Source organism: Trachemys scripta, chromosome 1 (assembly GCF_013100865.1).
Source record: "Trachemys scripta elegans isolate TJP31775 chromosome 1, CAS_Tse_1.0, whole genome shotgun sequence".
Classification (NCBI taxonomy): Eukaryota; Metazoa; Chordata; order Testudines; family Emydidae; genus Trachemys; species Trachemys scripta.
The window spans coordinates 192655142-192675496 of NC_048298.1; the positions used below are offsets into that span (position 1 = coordinate 192655142).

A 20355-nucleotide genomic window follows, 5' to 3' on the forward strand; every position below is an offset into this window, starting at 1 on the left:
ATGTTGCCAAAGAATAAGTCATTCCCAGTCAGCATGCATATTGAAAAGAAAACTGATTTGACTGAAAGAGCTGCTCCTTTAGTCACTAGACATTCAGCAAATAAGATAATTTAGGGACTATATCTCCAAAGCATTGTTTAATCAGGTGGCTAAATACATCACAGTTATGAGAAAGGGTGGAACAATCTCCTTTGTTAGTCTTTCGGAATTTCTCACTGGTATTCCATGTTTTCAGTTTAAAGATGGAAGGAGGGTTTTGACACCACATTGCACTGTCACTGGCAAGAAAGGCAGGAACAATTGCAAAGTTTCAGAAGCAGTGTAAGAAACGTGAGACTTTCACTATCTCTGAGCAACGTTTTAACAACATGCAGCTCTGATGCTCCCTGCACTCTGTAAAATTAATTGATCTTGCCTAATAAATCACGTGGACACTCGAAAGGAGGTAGCTGCTGCCTGGGAAATAGACTTTGGATACCACAGTCACAAAACGCACACATTAAAAATTGTTTTGCATCACTACTTTTAAGAAACCCAAGTAACAACCGTATACAGGGTCTTTCTTTGTTCAAGCTGTGCTAGTAGAGAGAATTGCCTCAGTGTCAAACAGGAACAAGTAATTGCTTTCCATATGGAGCACCCTTTTATCAGATTGCTGTTTGAGGGGCACATGATCCATCATGGTACTTTACATTAGGACGAGAGACTGCCTCAAACCGCAAAATTCAGATACAAATGTCCCCAAAGTTTAGAAGTGTTTGGATGAGGGGTTCCAGATTGGGCCTATCAGACACAGGCCCAAGACATTAGCTTCTGATCCAACTAACAGTGGGCTACGTGACAGTTGCTAGAACACCTTCGAAAATTCATGGAGTCCATCTATCCTGCAAGGACAGAAAATGCTCCCCAGTCAGAAGATGTATCAAATCCTGTATTGATACTACCTTTGGTCTTAGGCCCACCAGTTGTTCAGAGTCAGACTTGGGGACTGGCAGTCTTTCTGGACTTCTGGGAAAGCTCTTATTTTCATAGGTCTGTCTGGATTGGCTTGCATGAACATTAAAGAGCCACACATTTATTTTGGGCAGTGCTGCATTAGTGAGTTACATCAATATGGCAGGAAACAGAGAAGGAGTATGGGACTGGGGACATGGCACTGGACTAGGACTCAGGAAATGTGGATTCAATACCTAGCTCTGCCATAGCTTCCCTATAGCCTTGGGAAAGTCACTTAATTTCTGTGTGCATCAGTTTCCCCACCTGCAAAATGATAATACCTCACAAGGGTGGGGCGGGTTAACACCTAAATTAATTAATTAATGTTTGTAAAGTGCTTTGAGATCCTCAAACAAAAAGGTAGGAGTGCAAAATATTAGTAATATTTTATGTTGCCTCACATCACCGCCACTTGGTGTAAACCAAACAAATTCTACCATGTGGAAAAGGTGTTCATTCAGAGGAGCATCTTGCCCTTTTTCAGTGCAATCAGGGCAAGTTTGCTGGCCCTGCAGGCATGATTTGTGGCACAACCTCTGCACTAGTACGAGCCTTGTAGAGGTTCTTGGTCTGCTGCAGTATGGGTCTGGCGGTCAGAGGCAAGGAAGTGGTAAATCAGGGAATGGGATCCTTGAATCTTACTTTGTAGATCCTCCTTGTCATAGGGTGGACAGGTCCTTTAAGGGATTTGGGCTCAGCCTCCCCTGTGCCTTGTCATCTGGTCCCAAACGTTGGGTTTGGGCTGGTGGTTGGGTCAGATCATCAAGAATCATGTGATGGTAGGCCAGGAGATGGGGTTCCTCTAGGATGGAGCCTACTCCAGCAGATAGTGGGAGACCAGGGGCTAGGAAAGACTTAGGGGAGGTCTCTCCAGAGAATCTGAGTAGGCCTGACAGAGTTCCCCTGGTTAGAGGGAGCTTTGAGAGACCCTGGGGCCTGAAACCCTGACACAAGGGCAATGAAGGTGAAAGACATTCAGAGAGGGATCAATGGGGGATCCAGGCTCTGAAAGGATGGAGCTCCCAGCTCCAGACAGGTGAAAGGGGCTGGCTAGAGCTACCTGCCACAAAGGGTCAGAGTAGAAGCATGATGAGGGAGGAGGCTGAGGAAACATTAGGCAGCGGGACTTGGAATTTGGAAAGAACTTATGAGCCCAACAAAGGACTGAACAAACCATGGAGTGGGGGAAACCTTGTTTGGATTTGAGATATTTGAACTGCGATACTTTGATAAATGAGGCCCAAGAAGGGGTGTTATTTTTCCCACATGAGAGTCTGGGGGCAGTTATTGGGAAGCTCCAAAAGGGGAAAATGAGGCAGTGACAAGGTCCAACACTGGACTGGTAAGACACTGACACCCTTCTCTATGGCAAAGGAATGCTAGGGCTGTGAAGTAGCAGCCATGAAGTGGGCCCTGCTCTCATGATGCAGCCTTTGGGGTTGGGAGAATAGATGCCACCTTCCTTCCTGCCAAGTTACTTGGTCTGGGCGCTGGAGGAAGGACTGTGGCCTCGATACTGATCTGAGGAAACTGAATATTCCTTTACCACCTGATGGTGCTATCCTTACTCATGTTGAGTTCCAGTAGCTTACTCCATGAGTAGTCAATGGACTGCTCCCAGAATAAGGTACTACCTTATAGTACCTTATAAGGTAAGAATAAGGTAACTACCTTCCAAATGGCAGTGTTACCTTGTGAAAGGCAGGGAACGTGAGTAAAGGTGATAGAACTAGGCCCTTAGTTAACACATTAATAAATCTATAGAGAGAGGGTGGGAGCAATAGGTTAGAAGGCTCTATATTCATTATGGCTGCAGTCTCCAAAAGTGCCCGCTAATGTTGGGTGCCTTGTTTTCTGGTGCCTAACTTCAGATCCCTACAGGTCTGGTTTGCAGGAGAGCTGCTGAGCATCCACAATTCCAGTTTAAGTCAATGCTCTTCATGGTGAAAGAGAAGGGGCAGTCGTGAGTGGACTGGAAATATTAGCGGCTCAGAGTACCCGCTTTTGGGAAAAATAATAGCAGTTTTTATACATAAAATCATTGCTTTAAATGCTGAATTCTGACTACGAATGTTCTAGTGGAACCTTGAGGCACAGAGGAATTTCCTGCAGTAGGGAGGAGATAAAACACTCTGAACATAACTAGCACAAGAGAGTTACTTACAAAGGCACATGGGAATGAGGTGAGTCGGAGATGGGCTTCCCTGGCTTCCATGTGCACTTACTGGGCAAGTTGGGAGGAAGCCATGTATAATTGGTTTTGGTTTCCTGATTTTCCGTATCAATGCCATTCTGCAAATGAGAGCTCTTGATCTTCCTGTTCAGTGTGGACACAAAAGCCATCTTGAGCTGAGAGGAAAAGAGTGGAAAAAGCAACCGTTAGAATCAGGGAGCTTGATTTTCAACCTTGCGCGTGTATGCTGGGTAACCAGTTTGCACGGGGGCGCTTGAGCTGATACACAGTGACCTCAATGCCGAACCGGGTGTCGTAACTGGAGCATCCAAGTTTGGAAATAGCACTGAAGAACTGAGGGCCTATCTAGTCTAGGGGAATATTTTTCACCATCACAATTAAGGAACTGGAACCTCAGTTGTAAACAATTATGGTACAGCTGGCAATGTAAGTGTGAAAAAAACAAACCAAAACATGGATAAAAAAATAACTACAGAAAAGCCCAGTGACTCTTACAGTCTGGAAACCAATATTCCAAGACTTATAGTAAGTAAGCCACCTAAGGATGATTTCTGTAGAAATTTGATTGTCTGTTCTCTATGCCTCCGAAATTAACAAATCTTTCCCCCTCCCTTGTACCTGTTTGCAGAGATCTGACATTAATTACAGGACCCACTGCCACTCCCACTGAAGTCAATGGGAGTTTATCATTGACTTGAATGGATGCTGGAGCAGGTCCATAATGTATGTTGTTACAACATTTGTTGTTTTTAAAGCATCATAAACTTGCATTGCATTTAAAGGTGATCTGCAAAAGGGTAAAAGGAGGTTAGTCTTTCCTTATTACTTTATGATACACAGATGGGCCCATAGAAAGTGCTTTGGCGTTTAAAGATTTTGATTATTACATTAGGAATTCAGATCTTGTCCAGATTGAAAAAAATGATGACTGGAGAACTTGTGAAATGATGGCAGCAAGGTAAGCAAAAGAGAGGGTCAGATTCCATCTCCTGCTGTGGCATCTGCACACTCTGACAACAGGTCTAAGTATCTCAGATTGAGCTGATTGGTGGCCTTAAAGGGACAGAGGGATACATTGTAGGTTTCAGGAGCCAAATGACAACAGTTTAAAAGTAGAAGGATAAACAGTTATGGCCTATCTACACTTCAAATCCAGCTAAGTCAGGGGCACGAATAAGATTCTGTCTAGACCAGTGGTTCTCAAAGCCGATCCACCACTTGTTCAGGGAAAGCCCCTGGCGGGCCAGGCCGGTTTGTTTACCTGCCGCATCCGCAGGTTCAGCCACTCATGGCTCCCACTGGCCGGGCCGAGGGATGTGCTGGCCGCCCTTCCCGCAGCCCCCATTGGCCTGGAGTGGTGAACTGCAGCCAGTGGGAGCCGTGATCGGCCGAACCTGCAGACGTGGCAGGTAAACAAAGTGGCCCGGCCCGCCAGGGACTTTCCCTGAACAAGCGGTGGACCGGCTTTGAGAACTACTGGTCTAGACTATAAATAATTGCAACTGTATTGTAACCAGAGGAGGGGACAAATATATTGTAATTGGATTCCATGATTTGGCTGTCTTTGTAGCAGAGATAAGCAAGGAAGTTTAGATTACTGCCAAGACTTAAACAATACTTACTAATTGTAAGAAACAAAAGAAAAAGTGCATTTAGTAACTAAAAGCCTCTTTTCTGCAGAGGTGCACCCTGGGAGGCACTGTAATCCATCCAAATCCTGTTTCAGTCTGTGTTAAATGAACATACTTTGCAACTCAGTCTCAGGTCACAGACATGCATCTTGGATAATTTATGAGGTTTGACGTTACTCTAACAGCACAGATTATTCTAGCCGTATCTTATTGCATTATTGTGGTGCTTTATTATGTAATTACTGCAAGAAGAAATGTCATCACTTGTCTTGAGGGTTTGCAACTCCTGCACTTTCTGTTTGAGTCCAAAGGTTCAATTCTGAAATCTCTGAAAGGGCCAAATCAAAGTCCCAGGAAAGGCAAAAAAAGGTTTGTCATTGACTTCAGTGGGACCCGGGTTTGGTCAAAAAGTAGAGATGGGACCAAAGTATGATCCAGACCCTAATTTTAGAAATGGCCGGTCTGCTAATAATAGGCCAGATCAAAGCATCCCTGAACATCAGAGATGTTCACACTCCAAATCTGGATCCAGATGAGACCTTTGCAAATGGTCTCTAGCTTTATTATAGGCTTAACCAAAACCCCAAATTTAAACACCCACTGAAATGGGGACGTTCAAAACACAGATCCATATCCAAATTTTACTGCTTGCTTGATCCCATCTTAGTTTAAAGGGGCACTGTTACAAGTTGTGAACGGCCCAAAACTTGACCCACTTTTGGACACTAATTCTCTGTGTGCTTTTATTTTCAAGTGTTCTTATGCTCTTCAGGATTATTGTCACCAGTTTAGATTTACAAACAGCTGTGCCAAACACAACAGCCATGATTCCATTGGGATTACAGGTTTGCAGCCCATGAGTTCTGCTTTGAAATTCAGGTGCAAAAGCCACCACAAATATTCACAATAAAACTCATTCAAAAAAATCACTAAGCTTCATGTGTTTTTGTCATTAAACTGTCAGCCAAGGGCTGCTCAAAACTGCTTGTTTCCTTGAAAGGCCTGTGAACCTCAACCAACTTGGGCTGAGTTGGGTGTTTGCAACAAAATCCAAGTTTAACCCAGCTGGAGGAACACCAACAAAGCAGTGTGCAGATAAATACTCATCTTGGTGAAGAAACAGAGTGTGATGGCTATCTATCTTAGGTACTTATATAGCCTCCATTACCACAATATCTGAGCATCTCACAATCTAACGTATTCATCCTCACAACAGCCCTGTGAGATAGAGAAGTGCCTACGAATGGGAGATTGAAGCACAGACACACTAAAGTCCAAATCCACAAAGGTATTTGGACTTCTAACTCCCACTGACATCAATGGAAGTTAACAGAGAGAGAGCAGCCTGGGTCTGTAAATTCACTGAGGCTCGGGAAGAAAATACCCTGAGTGGCCAAATCTGAAGAGAATAGTTCCTCATTATCAGATGTTGCTGAACATTACTAATACATTTTGTTTTGCACATGCTGATACGTGAACAGAGTGCAGACTCCAAGAGCTAAATCAGCTCCTTCCACCCAAAGCACATAGAAGAGGGAAAGTTACATATAAAGCTGTAGAATGGAAGGGTTAGAGGTGTGGCCTGATAACCATGTGGAGCCCAAAGTTCTGTGGGAAATCCCAATCTCAGTTCTATTGCCAGCCCCTCAGCATGATTTTTCATTCTCCCATCCCCCAGCAGCCTGGTTGGACTGTGGCCTGCTGTCCTGTTGGCTCCCTTGCCGTAGCTTCTCCTCCATCAAGGGCAGTGCAAGGTGCAGAGGGGGAGTTCATGCTGAAACCAGCATTTGTCACATGAGTTACAGAGGGTCACTGACACACATGTCGATCATCATCCTCAGGGCTGGATTAAGGCAGGGGTTTTAGGAGCTGCAGCCCAGAGCCACGGCTCAAGGAGGGCCTCACAAAAATAAATCACAGGCCACAATCTCCAACTCCGGGCTGCTAAAAGTCCCGTGGCACAGTGGGGTGCTCGGGCAGGCTGCCTGCATGCCGTGGCCCCACGCTGCTCCCTGAAGCAGCCGGCTGCTAGCACGTCTCTGTGGCCCCTGGCAGGGGGTGAGGGGATGGGGAGAGGCTCTGCATGCTGACCCCAACACTGTCCCCGCAGCTCCCATTGGCCAGGAACCCCAGGGGCCGCAGAGATGTGCTAGCAGCCAGCCACTTCGAGGAGCAGCTTGGGGCTATGGCAGGCACCTGTGGTAAGCGCCTCCCGGCCGGAGCCTACACCTCACACCCTCTCCTCCACCCCAACCCCCTACCCCAGCTCAGAATCCCCCTCTTGCATCCCAATCTCCTGCACCAAACTCCCTCCCAGGAACCCCACAAAATCAAATAGCCCCAGGCCCACAGGAGAGTTAATCCGGGCCTGTCATCCTTGCACTAATCTATGAAACCACTCCCTCTTCTAATTCCGCCAAGAGACCCACTTTTACTATAATGTCTACAAAACATTGCCAACTGATAGAGACTGGGCAAGTGGCCAGATGTGACAACTCTACTCGCATGCTTTATTGATGTAAAAATAAAACATGACATCATACCTACACAGCATGCCGATAGCTGTGTTTTACTGTTACCCCCATTCTCTTGTTACATCTGGTCTTAAATTTAAGACTGTGGGCTCTTTGGGGTAGGGACTGTCATTTGCTCTGTGTGTGTGTGTACACATGCATACACACACATACAGTACACTGGGCCTCCAATCAGTTTGGGGCCTTTTGGTGCCCCTGTTTCTAAATGGTTATAATCTATTTAGGATGGATTGAATGGGAAAAGAGAGGAGGGGCATGGACAGCGGGTCGCATAAGCTGGGGGAGGCCCCCTGCTTACCACCGCCCCCTGCTTACTACCCCCCCCCGTGTGCACTCCAGTCCTCCAGCCCCCAGTGCTCTGGCTGGAGGGGTGGGGAGCGCTGCGGCTGCACGCAGACCACCGTCCCAGTGCTCCTTTGGGGCTGGGGGGCTAGCCTGGGGCAGGACTGTGCTGGTAGCCAAGATGGGACGGGCTCTGGGCTCCAGCAGGGAGGGGAAAGGGCGGGGCCTCGGGTGGAAGGGGTGGGGCTGGGGGCTAGCCTCCCCCAGCTGGCAGTTCATGCGCCACCCATGCGGAGGGGGAACTCTATGTCAAAATGATATTACCTGTTTCCAAGTCACTGATAACTCAGAAGAAAATTATCTTGAATGCTTATGGATCAATGTCCTAAAAGATAAAGCACAAGATGTGGTACTAGTTGGAGCCTCCATCAACTCACAGTAAGGAACAGGATGACCAGTTCCTTACACCGCTATCTACAGTATGTGATCATAGGGGACTTCAGTTTGAGTGGCCTGTGCTGAAGGTCTCACCGTGCCAGTACTGAAACATCCTTGAACTTTATAGATGACAATTTCCTAACTCAGAAAGTGTTGCAGCCAGTGTGGGGGAATTCTATATCTGACCGTCTCCTAACAGATAGAAAGGAACTGATCACAGAAATAAAAGTTAATGGGAGCTTAGGTACAAGTAATCATGACTTGATCACATCTATATTGTATAAGCTAGTCCAGGCTAGTAATATATATACTTGGTGGTTTAATAGGGCTAATTTCACAAAGCTTAAAAACAATTATGTTCCAAATCAGCTGAGAGGAAAAATATAATCAGAAAAATGTGAATGATAATTGGGAATCATTTAAGAACACTTCACTAGTTGCCTAAAAAGCCACAATCCCACAACTGAGGACGAAGGCTGTCCTGGTTAAAAAACAAAACTGATTGAGGGGAATTAAAGGCAGCTGTAAAAATATATATAAGAAATAGAAGAAAGGGGAAGTTGGTAGTAATGAATGTAAACTTAGAAGAAGTTAGGAATTGTAGAAAATTGACAAGAGGAGCCAAGTGACACAAGAAGAAATCTATGGTCAGCAATGTTAAGGACAATAATTAATTTAAAAAAATACGAGGAACAAAAACAATCCTTACAATAGTATTGGTTCCTTACTAGTTGAAATGGTAGAATTAATAATAATGTAGAAAACACAGAAGTGTTCAATAAATATTTGTGTTCTGTATTGGGAAGGGGAGGAACAGATGATGCAATTTCATCATATGGTGATGATAATACTCTTCACATGCCACTATTATCGCTGTGGCTACTAAACTCAGACTTTTTAAAATCAGTAGATCCAGATAACTTGCATTCAGGAGTTTTAAAATAGCTGACTGGGAGGTTCACTGGACCATTAATGTTGATTTTCAATAAGTCTAGGAACAGTTGGGAAGTTCTGAAAGACTGGTAGAAAGCTAAGGTTTTGCCAAATTTTAAAAGGGAATAAGGGATGACCGAAGTAATTATCAGGCAGTCAGCCTGACATCAGTCCTGGGCAAGACAATGTAGCGACTGATATAGGATTCGATTAAAAAAGAAATAAAAGAAGGTAGTGTAATTAATGCAAATCAACAGGATTTATGGAAAATAGAGCCTGCCAAACTAACATATATTTTGATGAGATTACAAGTTTGGATGATAAAGGTAATAGTGTTGATGTAAAATACTTAGGCTTCTGTAAGACATTTGACTTGGTTGCAGCATGAGACTTTGATTAAAAAACTAGAATGATATAAACTTAGTCATTTTTAATCCATGTAATGTGGGTCATGCTAACTCCTAGGTCTCAAAATGTAACTGTAAATGGGGAAACATCACTGTGACATTTCCCAGGGTACAATCTGGATTGTGGAATCTTTTATAACTTTATATATAATGCTGCCATACATATTTTACCAGGACAATAATGTTCAGCAGATTGAGAGTTATCAAATGATACCTCACAAGGCATACTTTGTACAAAATTTATCATAGTATTGTAAAAAGGATGAACATAGGGTGTGTTTGAGTGTGTGTGTTTACTGTGGGACACTTCAGGGATTGGTTCTTGGCCCTATGTTATTTAACATCTTTATCAATGACCTAAAAGAAAACATAAAATAAATGATAATGTTTGCAGATGACATAAATTGGGGGAGCGGTAAATAATGAAAAGGACAGGTCACTAATTCAGAATGATCTAGATTGCTTGGTAAACTGGGCACAAGCAAGCATTATACATTATACATGTAAAGGTATATACATCTGGGAACAAAGAGCGCAGGCCATACTGACAGGATGAGGGGCTCTATCCTGGGAAGCAGTGCTTTGAAAAAAAAATTGGGGATGGGGGTGGATAATCGGCTGAAAATGAGCTCCCAATGTGACGTTGTGTCCAAAAAAGCTCATGCAATCCTGCGATGAAGAAACAGGGACATTTCGAGTAGGAGTAGAGAGGTTATTTTACCTCTGCATTTGGCACTAGTGTGACTGTTGCTGGAATACCGTGTCCAGTTCTGGTGTCCACAGTTCCAGAAGGATGTTGATAAATTGGAGAGGGGTCAGACAAGAGCCATGAGAATGAGTAAAGGATTAGAAAACTTGCTATATAGTGATTGAGCTCCTTGAGTCTCTCTATTTAGCTTAACAAAGAAAAGGTTCAGGGGTGACTTGATTATAATCTGTAAGTACCTACATGGGCTCTTCAGTCTAGCAGAGATAGGTATAATGTGACTGGAAATTGAAACTAGACAAATTCAGGCTGGAAATAAGGTGTAGATTTTTCACAGTGAGAGTGTTAATCTTTGGAACAATTTACCAAGGTTTGTGGGGGATTCTCCATCACTGCCAATTTTTAAATCAAGACTGGATGATTTTCTAAAAGATCTGCTCCAGGAATTTACTTGGGGAAGTTCTGTGGCCTGTATTATACAGAAGATCAGACTAGATGATCACAATGGCCTTAGAATCTATTGATCTGATACAATCCTCCTACTCCCAAATTAGCCATATTGAAGCATTCAAAATTATGAATTAATTTTAAAGTCTCATTATTTTCAAGCCAATGATCTTGGGGTTCTTTTAGTTTGTCTTCTGGTCTTTGAGATTCACATTTTCAAATTTTTCTCTACAACTTTGAAAGCTAAAAACAGACCTTTAAAGAAAGAAAGAAAGAAAGAAAGAAAGAAAGAAAACGGAGTCTCACATCATCAACTGGTTCCAGGTGCTGGGACTTTAAGGAAAATACAAAGATATTGTGAGACTAATAGTAAGACTCACATAGGTTGGCGATGTTACTGGTGCTTTGTTCTTATAAAACGTTCCATGGAAGAACATGCATTGATCCTTTAGACTGGTTGGTGCCTGCAGCACTCACTCCAGCCAGCATTTTACAGACCAGGAGCACTGGGAGGAAATGGGTGACTAAGTACTAGTTATGACTAAGAACACGTGAATCAATCTGGCTAAAAAATGTATGTTCTGAACTCCTTCCCAATGCTTGCACTGAACCTGCAGCTAGTTTGGAGATTTAAAAAAAATGTTTTAAAAATCTTAGGGTTTTTACAATTTGGGTTTGCCAGCCTTGGGAGTGTCTCTCTAAGCAAATCCTTATTTGCCTTGTGAATTAAGGGACAAGGAGCACAAGTCACTTGTCTATAAAGAAGAGATTAACTGAAGAAGTATGAAAGGAGATTAACACACTTCCCAACAAGCAGCTCTCATAACAAGGGTCACTGGAGACAAGCTTGGCACTAGGAAGGGGGTATAACTTTTCTTTGTCACTTAAGATTTTGGGAGAGAGTCTTTGATTTCCTCATTCCTAACCCTAACCATTCTTGACTGCAGTTAGTTGCTCCATTGCTCCTCCACCTCCACTCCCTGCCCCAGTACCTGTCCCTACATCCAGCAAGGAGCACATTTGCTAGATATTATTGCTAAAGCAGTCAGTACTAGAATAATACGCTCTTGTTATGATTAGGCTTCAAAACAGATTGGGGAGTTCACATTTCTATTAGAGGCATTGTCTCAGTCTGTCTGTCTGAGTCTGCAGATATTATGGTATCGGTTACACTTGAGTCCTGTTTTTGAAGGCTATCTTCCCAGCCATAAAGGCTAGAAACTTATTTTGTTTTAAATGTAAACTTAAATTCTGGGACACAATTATGCAGTACTTTGAACATAATCTGAAATCAGGACGTTACTTACCTGGCTAAATAATCACATTCTATACTGGCCTTTGACATTAACTAATCAAACATTTAAAGAGGTTGCTGGGAAATCTTACTTTTCCTGCTGCCAAAAGCCCAAACCCACCTCCCGCACGTGGCAAAAGCTCCACTTGGTCTCTGCTCAACTAGTAAAAAAAATCCAGGTCTGCCCCTTCCCTGACAGCCTCTGTGATGCAGTTACTCGTTTTCAACACAAAAAGTCTGCAGCACATTGAAAATTGAAGCATTTGTGCAAGCACAAAATGTACTGAATTTAATATCTAAATTAATAACACAGGACATACTGGACGGAGAGGCAGCAAGGTGGAAAAAGGGCTTGGAGCGCATGTGATTGTGGTGCTGCAACTATGCAATTTGTGTCTAGCATGCTGCACAGGACACGTCACCTTGGCTGATGCGTATGAAGTGCTTTGCAGATTTTAGTTTATGGCTATTTAATCACATTGCACTGATAACTCTTCAATGGAAGAAAACGTCCCTGCTCTGTGAAGAAAGCTTCATACATTAGACTGAATGAAGAGATAAAGGAGTTGGCACAGTAGACAGATTTTCATACTAATTTGCCCATTCAATCTTTTGCAGCACTCAAAGAAAATTCAAATCTTTTGTGTAATTTAAAAGTGAGTGAATAGAAAAGTTTCTCTTAAAAATCTCACCAAGCTAGACAAATAGGTTAGTTTTCGAAATAGGATTATCCAGAAATTGTTAACACAGATTCTCAATGAATCTTGGAACGTGGCCCGCAAGTCACAGGCTACAGTAAAATCATAGTATTAGATAAGATATACTTACCTGGCTTCAAGGTAGTTGCTGAGTGACTTCCCTAATGCTTTAGCTCGCCTGTTTATATCTGCAGCAGCGAAAGAGAAAGCCAATCAGCTGAGTTAGAACACTTCATGAAAGATACTGATTGGGTGATCTCATAGCATGTATACCCGCTCAGGTTTAGTATGTGATTCCTCTCAAAATCTTAATGGTCAGGATGTAAATAGAATGTGCAATATATTTATTGATTGATTCAGTTTTTATTTACTTAGCTTTAGTTTTAAAAATTCACTAGACACATGTACATTAAGGCCTCCATTCAGCAAGCTCTTAAGTACATGCTTAAACCCATCTCAATGCAACAAAGTACTTAAGCATGTGCTTAACTTTAAAGATTAGCATGTGCTTAGGGGCCTTGCTGAGTCAGAAACTAAGACCATAACAGAAGGATAAGAAACCCTTTGGTGCACCCCATTGTACTAATATCCTTCATGTCTTTAGGGCACCCTACAATCAAACACTTTCAGGGCTTGATTCTGCAGCACTTACTCACATTGAGTAGCACCAACTCCCATGAGGGTAACAGAATCACAACCTTAGGTGCAATGCAAAGTCATGGTATCATGGGAGAACAGTTCCAGTATTACGTGACTAGCCGCCTAGCATATCTGATACACTAAGATTGATGAACTGGTGCTGAAAGAGGTTAATTATGGATTTTTCCCCCAGATTCCTGTTGCTAGCAGTTTTATTACTAAATCGGGGTTTAGCACCTAAGGATCCTTTGCACCCCTAGCTAAAGGACTCCATAAAGATTCCCAATCTATTACATGCTGGCTGAGATGAACAACTATTAAAAAGCAGGTGTGTGGGAAACTTTGCTGTCGTACATGAACGCAGGTTATAAAAAGCAGCAATGACTATTTGTTTTGGACCCAAACCTTTCCTAGGCAATAAACATAACAGACAGAGGCCCCAGCAGAGGAATGACATTATCTTTGGCCTTTTTGTGATATGTGAAATCTCTGGAAAACATTGCCAGGGATAATCCATAGTGGAACAATCCTGTGAGTTATCTGATGTGACCCAGTCTTCCAGGTCACACATAAAGGTGCTCCAAATAATGTTAGTCCCAGTAAGAATGATGTTCTGTGTACATTCCAGTTAAAGAACAACCCAAGGGGTCCATTCTGGCCTTGATATTTCCCTTCACAAATATACCTTGAACCAATACATGCTTAAATCTAGTCTAGATATGGGACTGATTGAGCGCTGAACATCAACAGTGTGTTTGAGCAGCGTGGATCTGCAACCTCCTCACACAGCCAGATCTGCCCTGCGCGCTCTTTACTGAAGACACAGGAATTTTGTATTGGTTTGATGCTGCCTTGCCAATGTGTGCGCTCAGCTGATGGGGAAGTTCAGCCCACACACCTTGTGGGGAACAGAATTTAGCTCTGACACTCCATCATATCTTCATTCCATGCAAACAACTCCCATGAATCTCACCACGAGTATATAACAATAAAAATATAACGTGGTACATGGTTATATAATTCTTATCTTTCCACTGTGCAATGTTCAAGTTCCATTTGCCAATGTTAACAGTGGAAAAAAACCAGATCATATAAGTGAATGTAGGACATGTCCGGCTTTTCAGTCTATAAATAGCTGTCCGGGGGGGATTTTTAAAAATTTTAAAATGTCCGGGGTTTCCCCCCGGTCGGCTATTTATAGACAGAAAACTGGCGGCCAAGCGCTGCTGGGCACCCAAAGCTCCTTCCCGGCTCCCCCATCCCTGCAGCCTTACCATGCTGTCCGGCCCCGCAGCTGTCTTTTCCCTCCTCCACTCCCCTGAACGCTCCGCCCACCTGCTCCTCCCCCTCCCCTGCTTCCCGCGAATCAGATCCTCGCGGGAAGTCTGAAAAGAAGCAGGGGCAGGTGGGAGGCAGCAGCAGGTAAGCTGGGGCGGGGGGGGGGGGGGGGGGGGCGGTGAGGAGGGGGGGGTGGGGCCCGGGCTGAGCGGCGCCCAGCAGCCCCAGCGGCTCCGGCCCAGCTCGGGCCCCAGTGGTTCTGGCCCCGGTTCCAGCCCCGGTTCCGGCCCCAGGGCAGCAACCCCGGTTCCGGCCGAGCACCTCTGGCCCGCCCCAAGCCCTGCAACCCTGGCTGGAGCGCCGGCCGGAGTGCAGCCCGATTCCTGGGCTCTTTAAAGCCGGCCCTGGTCAGGGGACAGGGAGGAGGGGTTGGATGGGTTGGGAGTTGGGGGGGCTGTCAGGGGGGCAGGGGTGTGGAGAGCGGTTGGGACAGTCAGGGACAGGGAGCAGGGGGGGTTAGATGGGCCTGGGGTTCTGGGGGGGCTGTCAGGGGGGCAGGGGTGTGGAGAGGGGTTGAGGCAGGCAGGTAGCAGAGGGGGTTGGATGGGTCAGGAGTTCTGGGGTCCTGTCAGGGGGCGTGGAGCAGTTGGATAGGGCATGGGAGTCCCCGGGGGTCTGACTGGGGGTGGGGGTGTGAATATGGGGTGGAGGTGTGGATAAGGGTCGGGGCAGTCAGGGGACAGGTAGGGTCGTAGGGGGTTCTCAGGAGGGGGCAGTCAGGGGACAAGGAGTGGGGGGAGGTTTCTGAGGGGGGTAATCAGGGGGTGGGAAGTGGGAGGAAGTGGATGGGGCGGGGCAGGGGCAGGGCTAGAGCGGGGCTACTCCCCCCCAGTGTCCTCTTTTTTGCTTGTGGAAATATGGTAACCCTAGTAAGTGGAAGTTGTTTCAGAGGCGGGGTGCATTCAGATTTTGTATTTACATACCAGCTTTTACCCTGAAAGACCTCAGAGTGCTTCCCATTGAAATGAGCCACCTCGGGCAGGAAAGTTGCAGCAAGGTAGACAACCAGACTACAACACGTCATAGGACAGTAGCAGAGAGAAGATGTCACATTTTAGGCAAAGACATCTGGGAAAATTCCTTGCTCTCATGAAAGACATCACAGAATAAGTCATGCCCATGAAAAAACGGTTACTTACCTTCTGTAACTGTTGTTCTTCGAGATGTGTTGTTCACGTCCATTACACATTAGGTGTGCGTGCGCCGCATGCACGGACGTCGGAAACTTTTTCCCTTAGCGGGCCCCCCTCTCCCGCCAGAGCGGCGCCCCGCTCTAGGGTATATATATCCCTGCAGGCCCAACCCCCTCGGTTCCTTCTTGCTGGTGACTCCGACAGAGGGGAAGGAGGGTGGGAAGTGTAATGGACGTGAACAACACATCTCGAAGAACAACCGTTACAGAAGGTAAGTAACCGTTTTTTCTTCTTCGAGTGATTGTTCATGTCCATTACACATTAGGTGACTCACAAGCTTACCATTGGAGGCGGGTAGGAGTCAAGGTACAACTGATTGTAGCACAGCCCTGCCAACCACTGCGTCCTCTCTGGTCTGATGATGGATCGCGTAGTGGGCTGCGAAAAACTGTATAAGGGGGTTCTGAAGTGAGGGCCCTCAATTCTGATACCCTCCTGGCCGATGTGATGGCCACGAGAAATGCCACCTTCCACGAAAGGTGCATGAGGGAGCAAGCGGCTAGGGGTTCAAAGGGGGGCCCCATGAGCTTAGTTAGGACCAGGTTCAGATTCCACGCAGGGACCAGTGGGCGCGAATAGGGAAACACCCTCTCCAGTCCCTTGAGGAATTGGGCTACTGTGGGGTTGGAGAACACTGACACACCCAACTCCCCTGGATGGAATGCCGATATTGCAGCCAGATGCACTTTAAGTGAGGCGGGGGCGAGCCCTTGATGCTTGAGGTGCAGTAAGTAGTCCAGGATTGATGGGACTGAGGCCTGCAGAGCCTGTATGTGCTGAGGCTTGCACCAGTGGGAGAACCTCTTCCATTTGGCCAGGTAGGTCGCTCTTGTGGAGGGCTTCCTACTACCAAGGAGAATTTGCTGGACCTGGTGAGAGCACCTGTGTTCCGCATCGCTCAGCCAGAGAGATACCATGCCGTGAGATGTAGCGACGGTAGGTTCGGGTGGAGCAGACGACCCCTGTCCTGTGTGACGAGGTCGCGATGGAGGGGGAGGGTAATCGGGTCGGCTATGGACAATTCCAGCAGGGTCATGAACCAATGCTGTCGTGGCCACGCCGGGGCGATGAGGATGATTGTCGCCTTGTCCCTGCGGGTCTTGAGGAGGACCTTGTGGATGAGCGGGAATGGAGGGAAGGCATACCTCAGGCTCCCTCCCCACGGAATCGCGAAGGCATCTGCCAACGACCCCGGGCTGAGGTTCTGGAAAGAGCAAAACTGAGGGCATTGTCTGTTGTCCTTGGTGGCGAATAGATCCACCCGGGGAAACCCCCACCTCTGGAAGATTGAATGCAGGACGTCCCGCCTCAAAGCCCATTCGTGCATGCGGTAGGATCGGCTGAGGCGGTCTGCTAACCTGTTTTGGACCCCTGGGAGATATGTTGCGATTAGATGGACCGAATGGGCTATACAGAAGTCCCATAGGTGGAGTGCCTCGTGACAGAGGGGAGAGGACCGGGACCCGCCCTGCTTGTTTATGTAGAACATGGCGGTAGTGTTGTCCGTCAGAACTGACATGCTGTGACCTTCTATGGTGGCATGGAAGGTCTGACAGGCGAGGCGAACCGCCCTCAGCTCCTTCAGATTGATGTGAAGCAACCTGTCTTCCCTGGACCACAACCCCTGGGTCCGCAGTTCCCCCAGGTGCGCCCCCCAACCCAGGTCCAATGCATCTGTTACTAACGTCAGAGTGGGTTGTGGGGCAGCGAAGGGGATCCCTTCGCAAACCTGCTGTTGATCGAGCCACCAGCGGAGGGAGCTTAACACCCGAGCCGGGATCGTCACCACCAGGTCCAAGGGGTCCCTGTAGGGGCGATACTTTTGGGCTAGCCACAACTGCAATGGCCTGAGCCTTAGGCGGGCATGTCTAACTACGTGTGTGCAGGCTGCCATGTGCCCCAGGAGCTGCATGCAGCACCTTGCCGTAGTCGTGGGAAACTGCTGGACGGAGCTTACGACCCCTTGAATGGCCAAGAACCGCGACTCTGGAAGACTTGCCCGCGCCATCACCGAGTCCAGGACTGCACCTATGAAGTCCAGTCTCTGTGTGGGAATTAGCGTGGACTTGGGCACGTTGACCAGTAGGCCGAGCCTGCCGAACACCTGTAAGGCCAGCGTCACGTGGGAGCGGACCTCGGCCTCCGACCTGCCCGCGAGGAGCCAGTCGTCCAAGTACGGGTACACGCACATCCTTCTCTTCCGAAGGAAGGCTGCTACCATGGACATGCATTTCGTGAACACTCGTGGTGCCATTGCTAGGCCGAAGGGCAGGACCGTAAATTGAAAATGGCGCTGGTTGATGGTGAAGCGCAGGACCCGCCGGTGGGCCAGGCTGATGGCGATATGAAAATACGCATCTTTCATATCGAGGGCAGTGTACCAATCCCCCGGATCCAGGGATTGGATAATAGTTCCAAGGGAGACCATACGGAAACGTGTTCTGACCAGAAACTTGTTTAGTCCGCGCAGGTCCAAAATGGGACGGAGGCCCCCTTTTGCCTTGGGAATCAGGAAATACCTGGAGTAGAATCCTTTTCCCCTTAGGTCTGGTGGGACCTCTTCCACTGCTCCCACTGTGAGGAGGGTCTGCACCTCCTGCATGAGAAGTTGCTCGTGAGAGGGGTCCCTGAAGAGGGATGGGGAAAGGGGATGGAAGGGAGGGGGCGAGGAGAACTGAAGGGTATAGCCCACCTTCACTGTGCGCAGGACCCAATGGTCCGATGTTATGTGTGACCATGCACGGTAGAAATGGGACAGGCGGTCCCCGAAACATAGAGGTGGATCCGGAATGGAATGTGGTACGCTGTCCTTGAGCGTAGCTTCAAAAGCCTGGTTTACTTCCTGGCTGCGGCTTGCCCTGGCCATGACCTTGACCTTGGTTAGGCGTATTGTTACGTCTCCGCCTGTTATCCCTGCCACGACAGCGGTACGGTTCTTGCCGAGGACGAAGGTGGTACTGCCTCTGTGGTGGCTTAAAGAGTTTCCGCTGTGTCACTGGGGTATGCATTCCCAACGACTTTAGGGTCGCTCGTGAGTCCTTGAGGCTATGTAGCCTGGCATCCGTTTGGTCCGAAAACAAGCCTGACCCTTCAAACGGAAGGTCCTGTGGCGGAAGGCCTGAAGCCTGTAACCATGCCGAGCGCCTCATCACTACCCCTGACGCGATTGTCCTAGCTGCTGCGTCAGCGGAGTCAAGGGAGGCCTGCAACGAAGTTTTGGCTACCACCATCCCTTTGTCCACTAGGGCCGTGAACTCTGTTTGTGCGTCCGGAGGCAGGGATTCTTTAAACTTGGAGACTGATGCCCAAGAATTAAAGTTGTGTCTGTTCAGAATCGCCTGCTGATTAGCGATCCTCAGCTGGAGGCCCCCAGACGAGTAGACCTTCCTCCCGAACAAGTTCAAGCGTTTCGCCTCCTTGGCCTTGGGCGCAGGGGCTTGCTGGCCATGACGCTCTCGTTCGTTGACCGCAGAGACTACCAGCGAACAAGGAGACGGGTGCAAAAAGAGGAAGTCAAACCCTCTAGATGGGGCGAAGTAGTTCCTCTCCAGGCCCCTTGCAGTTGGTGCACTGGAGGCCTGTGTTTGCCATACCGTCTTGTAGTTAGACTGGAGCGTCCTTATAATCGAGAGAGCGATTCTGGAGGGGCCTTCCGAGCTCAGGATGTCGACCATGGGGTCCTCCTGCTCTACGGTCTCCTCTGCCTGCAAGCCCAGATTGAGGGCTACACGGCGGAGCAGGTCCTGGTGTGCCCGATGATCAATCGGGGGAGGGCCAGACACTGTTGTGCCCGCCACGGCCTCGTCCGGCGAGGAGGAAGAGGTTGGGGCCTTTTGCCCATCTTCACCTTCCGGCAACCCGTCATCGATTGGTTGCTCCTCTGGGGCCTGTCCCATGGCGTGGGACTGAGACGGTACCGTGCTCGGTGCCGAGTCCACTCCTTCCCCCTCCTTGCGAAAGGGCGGGCGGTACCACGGAGAGCGGGACCGGTACCCTGATGGCCCAGATCTCGAGGCCCTGGATGGGGGCCTTGTTGGTGGTAGGCCCAGGGTGTCCAGAATGGCCATTGGCCTGGCTGGCCCCATTGAGGATGACAAGAGGCTTCGTAGTCTTTACTGGCCTGTGTCCTGTGGGCATACCCGCCGTACCGGCCCGAGTCAGTCTCCGACATCACGGACGGTGATCTTGAAGGCCACGGCGGTGCCGTGGGGCGGTGCCGGTCCGGGGTTGGAGAGTAGTGTCTCCGCGACCAGGACCTGGAGTAGCGTCTCGCCGATCTGGACCTGGATCGGTACCGGTGACCACGGGACCGGGAACGACTACGGGTGGTTGGTCTCGGGGATCGTGTAACCGATGCATCCCGGTGCTGACTCGAGTATGGCTGCTGGGTCGGTGCCGTCCGCTTATTGAGGCCCGACAGCTGTGGCGCTTTCTGCGCGGAGGGCAACTGGGAGTCCACCGAGGTGGAACTAGACCGGGACCGGTGCCGTGAACGGTGCCGAGATGGTGACCGTGATGGGCGCACCATCGCCGGCTTGCCTCTGGATGGCAGTCTTGGCGGAGCATCCTTAGTTTGTGGAGGGCCCTCAACGGACAATTCAATGAGGTCCTTTGCTGCCTCAAAT

General features: G+C 47.7%; 1 protein-coding gene across 2 annotated transcripts in view; it reads right to left on the reverse strand.

Annotated features, from left to right (window-relative positions):
* LOC117868032 (cystathionine beta-synthase-like) overlaps positions 1-12715 on the reverse strand; it is a 47327-nt gene extending 34612 nt beyond the window's left edge. Inside the window, exons 1-2 of one of the 2 annotated variants that reach the window (XM_034753618.1) lie at positions 12691-12715; positions 3161-3345 (exon numbers count right to left, since the gene is read on the reverse strand). In XM_034753618.1, the coding sequence (XP_034609509.1) occupies positions 3161-3339 (179 nt within the window). In that variant the 5' untranslated portion in view covers positions 3340-3345; positions 12691-12715. Of the gene's footprint in view, positions 1-3160; positions 3346-7961; positions 8005-12690 lie in introns of those variants that run through there. The other variant, XM_034753626.1, reaches the window with a different exon arrangement.
* Positions 12716-20355: the final 7640 nt, after the last annotated feature.